This window comes from Protopterus annectens, chromosome 8.part1 (assembly GCF_019279795.1).
Source record: "Protopterus annectens isolate FY-2018-M chromosome 8.part1, PAN1.0, whole genome shotgun sequence".
Lineage (NCBI taxonomy): Eukaryota > Metazoa > Chordata > Ceratodontiformes > Protopteridae > Protopterus > Protopterus annectens.
The window spans coordinates 20,093,737-20,109,638 of NC_056742.1; the positions used below are offsets into that span (position 1 = coordinate 20,093,737).

The 15,902-nt window shown below is 43.0% G+C and overlaps 1 protein-coding gene across 1 annotated transcript in view; it reads left to right on the forward strand.

Annotated features, from left to right (window-relative positions):
- The window catches only part of SHCBP1 (SHC binding and spindle associated 1), a 499,020-nt gene that overhangs the window by 255,520 nt on the left and 227,598 nt on the right, over nucleotides 1–15,902 (forward strand). Inside the window, exon 14 of the mRNA XM_044081658.1 lies at nucleotides 4,485–4,516. Coding sequence (XP_043937593.1) covers nucleotides 4,485–4,516 — 32 coding nt within the window. The remainder of the gene's footprint in view (nucleotides 1–4,484; nucleotides 4,517–15,902) is intronic.

Here is a 15,902-nt window from a genome sequence, read left to right on the forward strand (position 1 = left end):
AGGGAGTTCTGGAAGAATTATAACATCTACGATGCCATCAAAAATATTGCAGATTCTTGAGATGAAGTAAAGCAGTCAGATATGAAAAATGGGAAAACAAATTGTTAGGTTATAACATTGCTGAAGCCAGGCAAGCTGTGGTTGATATTGGTAATCAACTGCAGTTAGACATCAGTGACACTGATGTCATAGATTAACTTGACTCCCATGCCAAAGAGCTGACAAATGAAGACCTTATGGAACTAGAACAGCAAATGATAGAATTTGAGGAAGAAAACAGGGACCTAGAAATTCCAGTCTCACAAGTTTTAACAAGAGTCTTAGGTGAAGCCTTTCTTCTCATTGAAGCAGGAATGGCAAAATTAGAGGAGCAAGATCTTAATACAGGGAGGTTCACCCAAGTTTACAGTACAGTTACTGAGGGCCTCAGCTGCTATAAGACCATTTATGACTAGAAGAAAAAAGCTCCCCTGATGCCTACTTCAAGAAATTTACATCCGTAGTAAACCTCTCTCTCCAGCAATAGAATCAAATCCTGTACTCTGCACCACCAGGCCTATTCTCTCCAAGTTCATCATTTTCTGCATCATCTAATTAATAAAGCTATTATGTTAACTCACAAATGAGTGTTAACCTTCAATCACTATCCTTTCTTTTTTTCCCTGTCTATGTTTTAAGAACTGTTTTTGTTTTTTTTACAGTACGTACTGTACTGTGAACAGTTACTGGTGTTACTGTACTTTCGGTATTATTACTACGGTATACAGTATTATATTTGGAAGTGTAGTGTTTTATATGCAAAGAAAAGTAAAAATAAATACTAGACTGAGTCAAACATTTGACTATAACATTTAATGAGAACCTTTTGTACGTGTTCCGACTTGCATACAAATTTGACTTGAGGGCAAACTTAAAAATGGATCTCGTTCTTATCCTGGGGACTGTCTGTACGCCTACTAATAGTAGGAGCGCTGTAATTCCTAGTATTTTGAGAGAACCATAAACTAAGATTTAGTTTGTGTGTATAATGGGTGGCTTGCTGACATAGTTTGCAGAAGTGAGTGTCAGTTCAGCATGGAAGTGAGAGTTCAGCTGTAATTACCCATTGCACTCTGCTCTTGGAATGTGCAGGGCTTGCACAGGGATTGAGGTAAAATGTACATAATCCCAGTGTAGCAGTATAACAGTCCTGGTATGCCTCAATCTCCTCACGCTCCCAGTCCAGTGGAGAAAGTCTAAAGGAGTAGAGTAAAGGCGTAGTCGGACCCAGAAAATGAGGAGAGGCACCAGGTTCCACTCTTGGCCAGCTGCATGGAGAAGAGAGACAAAGGTTAGCATTTGGCCTAGCTAATAGCTTTAAAATGAAGTGCTTAAAGAGTTGATTTTCCCATTTCATTCTGATTTTATATACCAGAGAAATCAGGATAACACAGTACCACTGGAAACTGCACACTTGCAGCATGCTAGCATTCCTCTTCCTCAAGAGTTGATTTCCTGTTAATTTGCTTGACTTTGTAACTACTAAGCAAATCCTGGATCACACTAACACTGGAAAGTACACTGTTGGGGAACAGCAAAGTGAACTGTGCATGTTTTGATGTAGCTGTTGATCTTTCCAAATCATTCAGCAGTCAGCATTTGTTTGTGTGTTTATTTTAATCATGCTCTTTCAGGTAGCTTACACTTTTTCATTTAAAATGTATCAAAATCCAGCTGCACTTCAGTCAGTGATGTGGCTTTGGAGTCTGTTAACCTAAAGAGAGCAACACAGAAACCATATCCTTTGTTACTGTATTTGGATCTCTCTATCTTGACAAAACAGTGCTTTTCTTCCATCTATTTGCAGTGTTAAAGATGGTTTATTCATTCTAACCATTAGATGATATTCCTGAACCTCAAGCATTGTTTGGTAAGCTTTCAGGAGGTTTTATGATCAATCTTAATTTCTTTTACTGCAACAAGCAATTCTATTTATTAAAGGGTTCCTCCTGTATTTGCTCATATTTAAATTACTTGAACAGATAAAAACAAATATAGTCTGGGAGAATATTGAGCTTGATATTAATGAAGTGATTGTCAGGCTTTCACTGTAATATATAACTATTATAAAGAGAGTATTTGTTTTAATGCTGTTGTTCTTTAGAAATCATTCTACTACTCTCATAGTCCTGTTTCTTTATTTACAGATATTTAGAGAATATTAAATGCCCTTTTGTGATTTGCAAAATGATCTAGACTCCTAAACTTGCAGTAATAAAATGTTTTATAAATATTTTACTGTCCTACACATTGTACAAGCTTTTTTTTTATCCAATATCTCTTTATTTCATTTTTCTTTTTTTCCAAATAACAGTACAGTAACTCAAAAACACAAATAAACAACACAAATACATATCTAAAGAAAACAGACAATCTTGTTTCGAGAAAATTATACATATATACACAGTCACTACATCGTCAAGTAGAGTATGAGAATTCTTATGTTCATCTGGTCTCGAGGGATAGTGGAATGGGGATAGTCTATATAGAAAGTAAAGACAGAAATTCAACCATTTATTGTATGGTTAGGGAAAATATCTAGATACACGTATACTAAGAGAAGGGGGAAGATGCAAGAAAACTTGTTATACTACATTCATTTCTTATTAAAAGGTTAGCTTTTCATGTCAATTTGTGGACGAATTTTATTTGTCAAGAATTATATCTAGTAAGTAACCACAATATTTTTGGTAATAGCATTTGTTTTTTTGTTTTTGAATAAACTAATTTGTGAGATGAGATATATTTGATAGCAAGATTGCTAAAATTTTCCCATGTAATTGGTGACATGACATTCCAATTTGTAATAAATAATTTAATAAGGGCACACATCGTAATAAAGACATGTTTTAATATTTTTGGAAGTTGATTGATGTTAATGTGCAGTATAGCTGTCTCCCATTTAAGGGTTGATTTTTCATATCCCATCTTCTCCAGTCTTACTCTCAAGGAACACCATAGGTTGTGTATCTTAGTACAGTTCCACATGACATGTAAAATATCAGCTGTTTGATCCGGACAATGGGGACATATAGGCGAAAAGTTAGGACTTGAATTTATTTAATTTAGATAAGGTATAATGTAGATTATTTACCATAATTTGTGTATATAACAGCTTCTTGAAAGGAATGAATTTGTATTTTCAATTGCTAGTTTCTTATTTTCTTCAGTCAGTGATTGATTTTTCGTTTGCCGGTAGTTTGAAAATAATAAAGAATTCTGATGTTTTGCGCTCATTACAATTTTATGTCCTAGAAATTGTTTTCCCTTTAATCGCAAAATTTTCAAGTATTAATTTAACTAAATTTATGTTCTGTAAGTTGGTGTGCATTTGTGAGAATTTAGCATTTATAAGATGGTGAAGTTGGTTAAAGATAATGTATAAGCTTTAAAAATTAGTGTGCCGTCAACGTGAAGTGGGCCCCACTATGTAAAAGGCTTGTGCACAATTGTTTACAAATGTCTAGTATGAAGTCTAAAGCAGCATTGTTTCTGGTGCCAACTATGTTTAAGTGCTTCACTGAAATGGCTTTTTTTACCTGTAATTTAAGATCCGATATTGTTAATCCTCGTCCATTCCTTACGCATGGGTATCTGTTCCGACCTCGGAACAGAGCCGGCCATTTTCCAAGCTTGCATCAGCTTCAAACTCTCGAGCTAAACTCTTACCCACAATCCCCCTCTCCCTGTTACCCCAGATTTTGTTTGCCGCATTGCCATTCGGTCGTGACAAGCTACTTCTCTTGATCTAAGTACAGTTATTTATTGTTTAATAGTCTTTCATATTACTTTTCTGTCAGAAGAGTTTATATTTCATTGTCTCTTACTCTATCGTATCTAGCGTACATATTTTCTTCATGTTTTTCTACTCTTTTCTGTACCTTTTTACCGCAAGGTATTCTCTCTTTACCATCGCTGGTAATCCTTCCCTTTTTTTTTATCATACCTTCGAGTATTCCTTTGTACCATTGCTGGTACCTTTTTCTATTAATTAATTTGCTGTCATGGCCGATAAAGGTAGTCCGGGGTTTAAGCGGTGTTCTGATTGCAGACACAAGCTACCTACTTCTGATGCGCACTCTTTGTGCGTTTATTGTTTGGGGGCATCCCACTTGTCTGTTGACCCACCCTGTACTATCTGTGAAAACTTTTCAAATAGAACTTTGTTGGAAAGGAAAAAAAAGCTGTTGCTGAAGGGACTTCTTAAATCTCCCTTTTCAGAGGCTATTTCTGGGTTGGAGGCCTCAACCCCTCCTAGAGCCCATAAGAAAGTCTTGGATGCTCCTACCAAGGCTAAATCTTTGCCTTTGTCCCCGGCTGGGGACTCCCACCAACCAAAACCTAAATAGGCTAAAGTTTCAGCTCCAGAATTCAGTCAGTCCCAGTGCTTTTGGTGCCTAGACCTTCGGCTCCTTTAGTGATCTCAGCTCAGTCTTCTCCTGCAGCCTTCACTATATCGGCACCGAGGGGCTCCTCTGTTCCAATTTATTACCACGGTATCTGCAGAGACTGTTCAGTTGGCGCAGACCTTGACCACATCTGTTCTGACAGCATCCTCTGAACCGACGCCTTTATTGTTGACTCCAGTTTAGTCGGTTCCAGCTTTGGTACTGACAACCACTTCGGCACCGATCCCTGTGTCGGTGCAGACCATGACTTCGGCACCGATGACTTCTTCGATGCAGACACCTGTAGTCCAGTCTCTCTCGGCACCGTTGTCCACGGTGCGGATGGGTGAGATGGGCACCGAGTTTGCCTCTTCTGTGGACAGGCCTATTTCTCCCTTAGCCTCCATGAGGTCCACTAGAAGCCTTTTCGAACACAATGTGTTGCGTCTTGTGGATCAGGTGCTCTTGGTCAGAGGTATCCCATTCCTCAGGAACTACCCTTCCTTGGGAGGTGATCAACGGTCTCCAAAAACCCCTTCATATTCTCCTCCTTCATTGCTTTGAAATCCATGGATATAGCAGTCTTCCCCTCCTGTGGTCCCCTTTATGGATCTCACTAAGGAACCACAGTTGCCTTCATGGCAGGAAAGTTTTGCTACAACCCAGGATGTCAGTTGTGACACGCATAGTTTTCTGCTCCACAGCCATCCAGGGACTCTGGGTCATCAGGCTGAGCCACTTAGGGGAGGGGTGACCCCTGTCCTAGACATTCACTCCTCTTCAGGTGGAACAGCCTTCCAACTGATGAAGGCTTTCGCTGCTGCTGGCGATACTGGACTTGTCTATACCTCCGCCCTCCTCTGGTACACTGGCTTCACGAGTCGCACCTAGCGGACACTGGGTGCAAGGGCCTCAGGACATATTCCCACAGGAATCCCCTTTTCTGCTGTCTTCTCCAGCTTCTCCCGCTGAGGAGGTCCACCGGAAAAGTTAGTGCAAGAGGAAACACATGGACTCCACAGAGGAGTCCCCTCACTGAAGACACAGATTTTGATGAGGGGGAAGGATTCCCCCCCGGTCACCCTCTGAGGTATCCTTTGGTGATATCCTCAAAATCCTGAAATGGAGAGGTGACTGGCAGTTCTCTAATCCGACCTCTTGAGGAATCTGTGTTCCTGCAGGCCTTTCATGCCTGGCCCCCTACCTCCTGGGTTACTCCACCTGCCAATGAACTTGTCCGGCTTATCGTGCAGCGTGCATGGAAGGCTCCTGATACCGTCGAAGCTATTCCCTGGAGGCCAGATAAGATTTTGTTCCTTCCTGCTTCAGATCCCCATTGGTCCAAAGGTCTTCCTGTGGATGCTTTGGTGGTGGCGGCTGCAACAAAAAGGATCTGGCAGAAGAAGAAAGCCAGACTGTCCATCCACCTAACAGAGTCCCGGGCCCTGGATAGGATAGGGAAGCGCACCTTTGCCTCCGCGACCTTTACTATCAGGCCCCTGATGGCACACTTTACCAGGCTTCAAAGGGATCTGATTTCTGAGCTCTCTGAAACCTTGGCTGGTGCCGTGTCTGATGAGGTCCGTGACAAAGTGGCCTTTCAGCTGGCCATCATTGAATCAATATCTAACTCCTCTATGCGACTGATATCTCACGCATCAGAAGGAGCAGCTAGAGCAGTGGGTTCAGCTGTGGTCTTGAGACGATACGCCTGGATGCGCTTGTGCAATTTTGCGGAACCCTTTAAGGCTTCCTTTCTTAATGCTCCCATTGAGGCCTCCTCGTTGTTTGGGCCAAAAGTTAAAAGCACACTGGCCAGATGTGAACAGGATGGTAAGACCCTTTCTGCCATAGGTGTCTGTTATTCTTCCCCTCAACGTGCTTTCTCCCGAAACCAAAAGAGTGGGAAGATATGGTTCAAGAAATCTCAGGGTCCTTTCTGTGACACACAGGCCAAGTTCTCCCCTAGAGACAGAGGGGGGAAACTCAAAGGGAAGACTCTCCTGTCTGGGCAGAGGGGGTCTGCATAACCAGGGTTCCAGGGATTCATTCCCTGGTCAATCCTACCAGCGCTCCTGGAGAGCGGCCCAACTCCTTTCCTCTGGAGGTGGTTGGGGGACATTTCTCCTTGTTACCCTTCTGCCTGGCTAACCATCACCACCGATTTCTTGGGTACAAAGGATTATAACCAGAGGTTATCATATCCCCTTTGATCTTTGTCCTGCCCCTTCAAAAAACCTTCCCGACGTTCCACCCAGTCAAAGGGAAGAAGCAGCACTAGAGATAGAAAAGCTGCTAAGAAAGAGTCATCCAAATAGTCCCTCCAGACCAGATAGGATCCGGATTCTACTCTAGACTATTTTTGGTGCCAAAGAAAACCAGGGACTTGAGACCAATTTTGGATCTCAGTGTATTGAACATGTTTGTGAGTACAAAAATTCTGGATGGTCGCAATACAGTCTATCCTCCCGCTTTTGGAAAAAGATGACTGGATGTGCTCGATAGATCTTCAAGATGCATACTACCACATAAAAGTGGACAGGCCATCAAGAAGATTTCTGCGCTTCCATGCAGGAGCCAGTCACCACCAGTTCAGAGTACTGCCCTTCGGAGACTCTACAGCCCCCAGAGTGTTCACAAAGTGCATGGCATTTGTCTCAGCTCACTTACGACTTCAAGGATTCCAGGTGTTTCCATACCTAGACGACTGGCTCATTTCCGTCCCCACCAGACATCTACTGGAAGAAGCCCTGGCATATTCTCTCCTCGCTGCTCAAAGGCTAGGCATAACCATAAACTGGCAAAAATCCAATCTCACCCCATCTCAGTCGGCAGAATTGATGGGGGTTATCTTGGACACAAAGAACTGCAGAGCTGCTATTCCAGAGCACAGAATTTCAAGGATAAAGCAACAATTGATTCCAATCCTTTCAAGGGAGAAATCCACGGCTCACTCGGTTCTACAGCTGTTGGGTTCCATGGCAGCCTCCATTACCATTATTCTCCTGGTCAGGTTTCACATGAGGCTTCTACAATGGCTACTGCTTACCCAATGGTATCCTTTTCAGCATCCTCTTTCAGCCATAATTCGAGTAACCCACAGATGCAAACAGGATCTAAATTGGTGGATGACACGCAATCTGTCACAATGGTCTCGCCCCTTCTCCCCCCAGCAACCCAAGGCCGCAGTGACCATGGACGCCTGGGGGGGCTATGTCAGGGACAGACAGTCCAAGGCACTTGGTCCGAACTGGAGGCCCATCTGCATGTAAATGTTCTAGAGCTGAGGGCGGTGCTTCTGGCATTGCAAGCATTCCATCCCCTGCTGCCGTCTGGGACAATTGCGATTCAATCAGACGACATGGCAGCGGTCTAGTACATCAACAACCAAATCTTACCCCCTTTGTCGAGAGGCCATGAGGATATGGCAATGGGCAATGGCTACCAACAGTTTTCTTCTAGCAATGCACATTCCCAGGAGTTCCAACGTGATAGCAGACAGACTCTGCAGGTACGTTCTTCAACCTCACGAGTGGTCTTGAATCCCTTGATAGTGGCAGAGATCTTCCACTGCTGGGGCCATCCTTGCTGTGACCTCTTTGCATCCCCGACCAACTACAAATGCAGCAACTACTTCGCCCTGATTCCCCCACCGGGACAGTCAGCCAGGGACGCTCTAGTTCACGATTGGCCTTCGGGTCTTTACGCTTTTCCACCCTTTCCCCTCATTCCCCAGTTTCTGAAGAAAGCCCATCGGTTGAAGAGCAAGGTGATCTTCATAGCACCATATTGGCCTCGACAGATTTGGTTCCCCTTCCTTTGGCCTCACCTACTAGATCGACCATGGATTCTCCATCCAACCCCAGAGTTTCTCATATCCACAGAACCTGATTCATCTGACCTTGAACAGCCTGAAGCTCACAGCTTGGCTACTCCCAATTCCCTTGATTACCAGGCAGAAAGATCTTTTTTACCAGTACGTGATATTCTCATTGCATCTCATAAGGTCTTCCACTAAAATTACTTATCTGAGCAAGTGGAAAAGATTTACCTGTTGGCTGAAAGATAAACAAGTTAGATCCCTTCTCAGCACCAGTGTCGATAATACTAGACTATCTAGCCGACCTTTTTCAATCGGGTCTGTCGGCCTCTACCATTAGAGTTCATTTGGCTGCAATTTCTAATTTTCATGAGGGTGTTCAACATTCCTCTCATGCCCCACAAATTGTGCAAGACCTTCATAAAAGGTGTGAATCATCTGAAGCCACCTTTTAGAGAACCTATTCAACCATGGGGATTTATCATTAGTTCTACAAGCTCTGACAATGCCACCTTTCGAACCAGCCTCTTCTTGCGACCAAGTATTTGTCATGGAAAACCTTGTTTTTGGCCGCCATTACTTCTGCCAGACGTATTTCTGAGCTTCAAGCTTTATGTATAGAGTCCATACTTGATTTTTCATAGAGATAGTGTCTCTGAGAACTAATCCATCATTTCTGCCTGAAGTGATCTCTGAAATGTCCATTAATCAAGCCATTGAATTGCCAGTTTTCTTTCCCAATCATTCATTCAAACAGAGGAGAGTATTGCCTGCATACCCTAGATATCCACAGGCAAATTCGTTTTTACTTAAACAGGACTAGGCCCTTTCGTAAGTCTGACCAGTTATTTTTGGCCTTTTCTGGACCTAGATTAAACTCTGCTGTTGCTAAGGTCACATTAGTTAGATGGTTGAAGGACTGTGTGACCTTTATTTATACACAATGCAATATCTCGTTGCCTACTTCCATGAAAGCTCATTCAACAAGGTCAGTGGCAACGCCAGAGCTTCCTTACCTGACATCTGTGCAGCTGCAACTTGGGCTACGCCTCATACCTTCATCAATCATTACAAATTGGACTCTTCCTCCAGGGGAAGAGCATCTTTTGGTTCTATGGTGCTCAGGAATGTCCTTCCATGAGAGCCTCCCGGGAATAGAGGTCATTACGACCCTCCCTTCTTCCCATTCCTGTGGTTTCTGGTGGATCTCGCCATCCGGTTCTCTTAGTTTATTTGACCAGAGGTAGCCTCTACATTCTTTGACTTGCAAACTCAATCTGATGTAACAGGGAGAGGGGGGATTGTGGGTAAGAGTTTAGCTCGAGAGTTTGAAGCTGACGCGAGCTTGGAAAATGGCCGGCTCTGTTCTGAGGTGGGAACCGATACCCATGCGTAATGACTGAACGAGGATCAACAATACAGATGGAACGTTATGGTAAGACATAACTTCTTTTTACAGCCCAAATATCAGAATCCAAACTTCATAATATATAAGAAAATAATATCTTGCTCACAATTCTTTACTTGGCAAAACCTTGCTTCTAAGAATTTTTGAAGCCAGTATTTATTTATTTTTTTTAACTTGTGGTTGTAATGGCTTTATCTTACCATTGTTTTCATTATCCTTGTAATGAAGTATTTTCATTTGTGAAAAGTATCTCCACCTTAAGGTCAGAGGTAATGAAATTCTGAAAAACTTCCAGATGTAGTTACAATTCGTTTTAATAACTCCTTTTTATTCCAATCTGATCTTTGAGGCAGATAATTAATTTCTAAATCCTCACAAAACTGAATTCTGTATAGAAGAATTGAACAAATTCTCCAAGATCTGAATTTCGCCTTTACCAAACTTGCACAGTAATGTGCAGTTAAGTGTGTTGCAGGATGTGTGTGTTCTGTGCGTGTGGTTAGCAGAAATACATATTTTGTATGCGTTAACAGTATGAGGTTACTTTAATGACCAGCCAAAAAAGCTTTACACTTTAATTATAACAAGGTAATTTTGTATTTAAGCAGTAACTGGGCATTTTTGTGATTATAAATTTGAATAGAACTGAATTATGTCCTCTTTTATTTACATTTGTTTACCGAGGTAGTGCACTGATCAATAGTAGCATTTCAAGCTTAGCCTGGGTGAAATGCAAAACATTTTACAAACAAACGCCGACTCTGAGATTTTCGTGTTCGAATTTCAGATCCAAAGTCTTCTTCAAAAGCTAAGTACCCCATTGGGGAAACTTTTTTTCTTGCTCCAGACCGATGTCAGAAAAAGTTAATTGTATTTCTTGTGGGAAGCAAATACCTCATAAGGACTTTCATTCTTACTGTATTCCTTGCCTAGGCCCTGACCATGATGTTGCTAGTTGTCAGTTTTGTGCTAGATTTAACCAACGCACTAAGCGTTGGTATGATTTTGCATTACACTGTTTTGGCAGAAGATTTAATTATACGATGTCGGATAGCCATCCGACTACCGGAATTCACAAGAAACGCAAAGAAAAAGGATAAGCATCCGAGGTCCAAAACCGACGAAGCTTCTAAGCCAGTCGCCGGTTCTCAGTGAGGTGCCTTCGCAGCCCCCGACACCCGCTACTTTAGACCCACAGGCCGCTACCGACTCCCACGTGGAGTCTACTAGGCCGCTGGAAGTTCAAGGTATTGGACCTTCAGAGACTATTCCCTCAGATGGGTCCGAAGCCGCTGAGCAGGCATCTTCTTCTGAGGGTGTTTTCAGACCTACTCAATTATACATTAAAACGACTTCAGCTTCAAAGGCAAAGACTAAAGCACCTTTAAAGACAAAGAAACGAGTACAACAGCCTCATGGACAGGCCTCCATGCCCAAAAAACAGATGTTCAAAATAGCCAAAGACCTAATTACTTTGAACAGGGGTTCCTATCCCCCACCTGATAAAAGGCCTAGGCAAGAGACAGAATATGAATCTTCAGATCAGGTTTCCATTTCATCTGATTCCTCTTCTGATCATTAATGCTCTCTTCCTTCCTATGAGGATTCTGATGCTGAAGAATCTATCCCTTCAGCCTCTCCTCCTGAGGATTCCTCTTTTGGGGAAACTTTGCATACCATGAGGGAGCATTTTCACTGGGAGAGCCAAGATTTTTCAGAATCCAAGAAAAGGCTCGGAGACTTCCTTTTACTACCACAACATAGGCCTCTAGCTATTCCACCAGTTAGACATTGTAGATGATGTATTTTCAGAGTCCAGTCTGACCCCTGACTCCTTACCTCCAGCTCCTGTTAAGCCGGACAGGTACTACAGGGTTCCTGACTCATAAATTCCTTTTCAAAAACCCTGCTGCTGACCCAGAAACAATCTCTCAGGGTCCCAAAGGGGTCAAGGCTTCCACTGCAAAAAAACCCTACCCCGTCAGACAGGGATTCTAGGGCTTTGGACAGATGGGGAAAATAGATTTACACTTCTGCTACCTTGGCTATAAGCTTTAAATTGTCAGTTTCGTATGCTCAAATATCAGCAATATATTATGTCACTGCTTAAACAGAAAATGTTTAACTTCTGAATGTGCAGAAAACAAAGAAATGCAGGATTTATTGCATGCAGCTGAACAAGTTGGAAAACGTACTTTGCAATGTGGTTTTGATTCTTTGGAGGCCTCCTGCAGGGCCGCTGTTATGGGTTCTGTAATCAGGAGGCATGCTTTGTTAAAGGAACAAAATCTGCCTGATCATGTCAAAGCAAAATTATTAGATGCTCCATTACAGCATGATACCTTGTTTGGTGTTAAAGCAGAAGAGATGTTAAAGAAAATGGAGGACAAAGCTAAATCTATGCAAACGGTTAAGGATTTCTTACAGGTACAGCCACCTAGATTTCTGACACTGGCCTACAAAGAATTGGTCCTTTCCAGTGTCGTACAGACCACAAAGGGGCAGATACAGATCCCCAAGAGGCAGATCCCAGCCCCAAGGTTTGTACAGGTCTAACCAATGGGGTGCTTCTACCTCCAAAAGTGGAGAAGACAAATCACAGCCATACAGGAAACGGTCCCAGTGACTTCCCCACTACTTGCACCAAGCACTTATCTTCTGGCAGCACCTTTAGGGGGAAAACTAGCACTTTTTTCTCAAAATTGGCACATAATAACCCAGGACAAATGGGTCCTAGACATAGTGTTACAAGTCTACAAGTTTCACTTCCATATCCTGCCAAGGACAAACGGTTGGCCAGACCTGCCAAAACATCAATGGGCAGAGGCAAAAAAGCAAGTCTCATCCCTCATGGACATGAGGGCCATTCAACAAGTACCAGAGCAAGAGCAGGGACAAGGATTTTATTCAAGACTTTTCTTGGTCCCAAGAAAGGACAAGACCTGGAGACCAATACTAGACCTATCTATTCTAAACACATTTCTGGATATACCAAAATTCAGAATGTTGACTACAGCAGCTTCTGCCCATGCTGGGCAAGAAGGCTTGGCTTGTGACTTTAGACCTAAAAGAGGCATACCTGCATGTCCCAATCAGACAAACATGCAGAAGATACCTCAGATTCAAAGCTGGCTCAATGCACTACCAATTCTCTGCACTGCCCTTTGGCTTATCTACTGCGCCCAGGGTCTTCACAAAGTGCCTGGCACCAGTAATTGCATTCTGCAGACAAAGAGAAATACAAATATATCCTTACTTGGACGACTGCCTCATTCAAGAAGAGAACAAGGACATTCTACTTCAGCATCTGGTGTTTGTAAAGAGATTTCTAACAGGCCTAAGGTACACAGTCAATGAAAAGAAGTCAAAACTAGTACCCTCTCGAGAGATAATATTCCTGGGTGCAAGCCTAAATACAACTGCCCAGATGGCTTATCTCACGCCAGACAAACAGACAACTGACTACCTATTTCAACCTGTTGGCAACAAAGGCCCAGTTACCTGCAAGAAAAATTTTGCAGGCTTTGGGCTTTATGGCATCCTGCATTCTACTAATTCCATATGCGAGACTGCATATGAGGAAACTTCAATGGTACCTAAAAAGTGTTTGGAATCAACATTGCCACAGTCTGGAAACAATAATTACCCTCATTCCCTGCCTGCAACAGGAGTTTCGATGGTGGGTGAAGGCTTGTCACCAGAACAAGGGGAAGCCATTCACTTTACCCCCAGCCAGGCAAACGTTAACAACGGATGCATCAGATTATGCCTGGGGGGCCCACATGGCAGGAAGGTGTATTCAAGGCACATGGTCCGCAAACAAAATGCATTTACATATCAATCAAAAAGAGATGCTAGCTGTTCAGAATGCCTTGACAGCCTTCAAGGACCTACTTCATCCGGGACAACTACTGATAGACAGACAACACCACTGTCATGTGGTATATAAACAAGCAGGGAGGTGCTCATTCCTACCCCCTTTGCAGACTAGCCATGACTTTGTGGGACATAGCATTGACTTACCAAGTACATCTGCAGGCACAATTCCTGCCAGGAAAGATAAATATTCTGGCAGATGAACTAAGCAGAAACCTCATGGATCCCCACGAGTGGAAATTGGATCCACAAGTCTTCAGCATGATAACCAGGAAATGGGGATGCCCAGTGATCTGTTCGCCTCTCCTCACAACTACCAACTAAAAAGATTCTGCACAAGGACTTATCACAGACAAGCATGGAAAGTGGACGCCCTGTCTTTCAGCTAGAAAAACTTAGCAGTATATATGCCTTTCCTCCACTGCCTCTACTCCCCAAGGTACTCCTAAAGGTCAGAAAAGAGAAGCCAAAAATTATACTGATTGCCCCAGATTGGCCCCACCAGTACTGGTATCCAATTCTAAGGAACTTGTCTCAATGCACGGCTTGGACCTTGCCTCAAATACCTCATCTACTATCCCAACAAGACAATCAGATCCTGCACAGCCAGCTAAAGACCTTTAAATCTGGCAGCATGGCGGATAATGTAGTTATACAAAACGCGCCCCTCACTAGAGCAGTGATGGATGTCATTTTGGAGGCCAGAAGGCCTAGTACCAGAAAATCTTATGCTGGAAAATGGAAGAGATTTTGTGCTTGGAACCAGGCACAAGGAATTCACACAGGTGTACCAAATATTCCTCAAATTTTGCAATACTTAACTGAGATGCTGGACAAAGGCCTATCCTTTTCATCAATTAAAATTCATGCCTCTGCCATTTTGGCTCATTACAATACAGAGCCACCGATCTTTTCTCATCCTTTAAGGCAGTACCTCAGAGGAGCCAAAAACTTAAGGTCTCCAAGGAGATCACCAATACCTGCACAGGACCTCAATTATGTCTTGGAAAAACTCACCCTGCCTCCTTTTGAGCCAGTCGCTACAGCTGATATAAAGTTTTTATCTTGGAAAACAGCTCTGCTCCTAGCAACAACTTCTGCAAGGCGAGTCTGAGCTACAGGCACTCGTGGCTGTGGAACCTTTTATCATTTTTTATCTAGACAGGGTTTCTCTGAGGACAAACCAGACATTCATGCCTAAGGTAGTCTCCAGTGTGGCCCTTAACCAAGCTATTTATCTGCCTACTTTCTATCCAAACCCACAGAATAAGGGGGAGAGAATTCTGCATTCTTTGGACATAGACAACTACGCTTCTACTTGAACAGAACCAAAGCTTTCAGAAAGACTGAGCAACTACTATTGGCATATGCTGCAGGATCACAAGGAAAGGCTATTGCAAAGCAGACTATTTCTAAGTGGATAGGCCACTGCATTTGTTTCCGCTATTCACAACATGGCAAGCCAGTGCCTAAGGGCATTAGGCCACATTCCACTAGAGCAGCAGCCTTCCTCAGGGGAGTACCAACCATAGACATTTTAGAGGCTGCTACCTGGAGTTCAGTGCACACCTTTACAAAGCACTATCATTTACCACTCTACTCTAAATCCAGGGCAGGCTTTGCCACTGCAGTTCTGCAGGGCCTCATAGCCGCTCCTAATGCTATATTAGCTCCAACCTCCCAACCATAGCTTTGGGATTCAACCCAAGTGTAATGACTGCAACAGTGAAACACGAAGAACATAGTACAGTTGTGTACACTTACCATAAATGTAGATGTTTGAGTGCATTCACTGTTGGAGTCCAGGTTACCCTCCCACCATCCCCCATTTCTTTGCTGGAACTTATCTGCACTTCTCTAATCTATACAACCTGTGTGGTGTATTTGCTTGTAGATGAAGGTATAATATATTTTGGTGCATGCATGTTTTATTGGCGCATTTTTTTAGCCTACCCTTTTGGGGGCATCTGACATCTGGGGCAAGAAAAACTGAAGAAAATGGTGTCTGCTGCATCTTTTATTCCCCTGGCGCACTGACATCAGGGAAGAGGTGACAGCAACTGACGCCAGACCTAGACTTTGGAATTCAGGCCAACTGCGGGTAGCCTGCCAGCAGGATAACCCAAGTGTAATGACTGCAACAGTGAATACACTCTAACATCTGCATTTATGGTAAGTATACACAACTGTACTTTTTTAGAGTTGGTGTCATAAAATAGGTTAGATATTTGTTTACTGTGGCTTTTTCTAGGGTGATGCATTGATGCTCAGAGTTGAGTTTGTAATGAATCAGCAGCTGTTGTAAGAGGTAGTCTGGAGTATGGCAATGTTTTTCTTGCAGGCAGAAGCAAAAATTGGGAGCCCCTGTTTA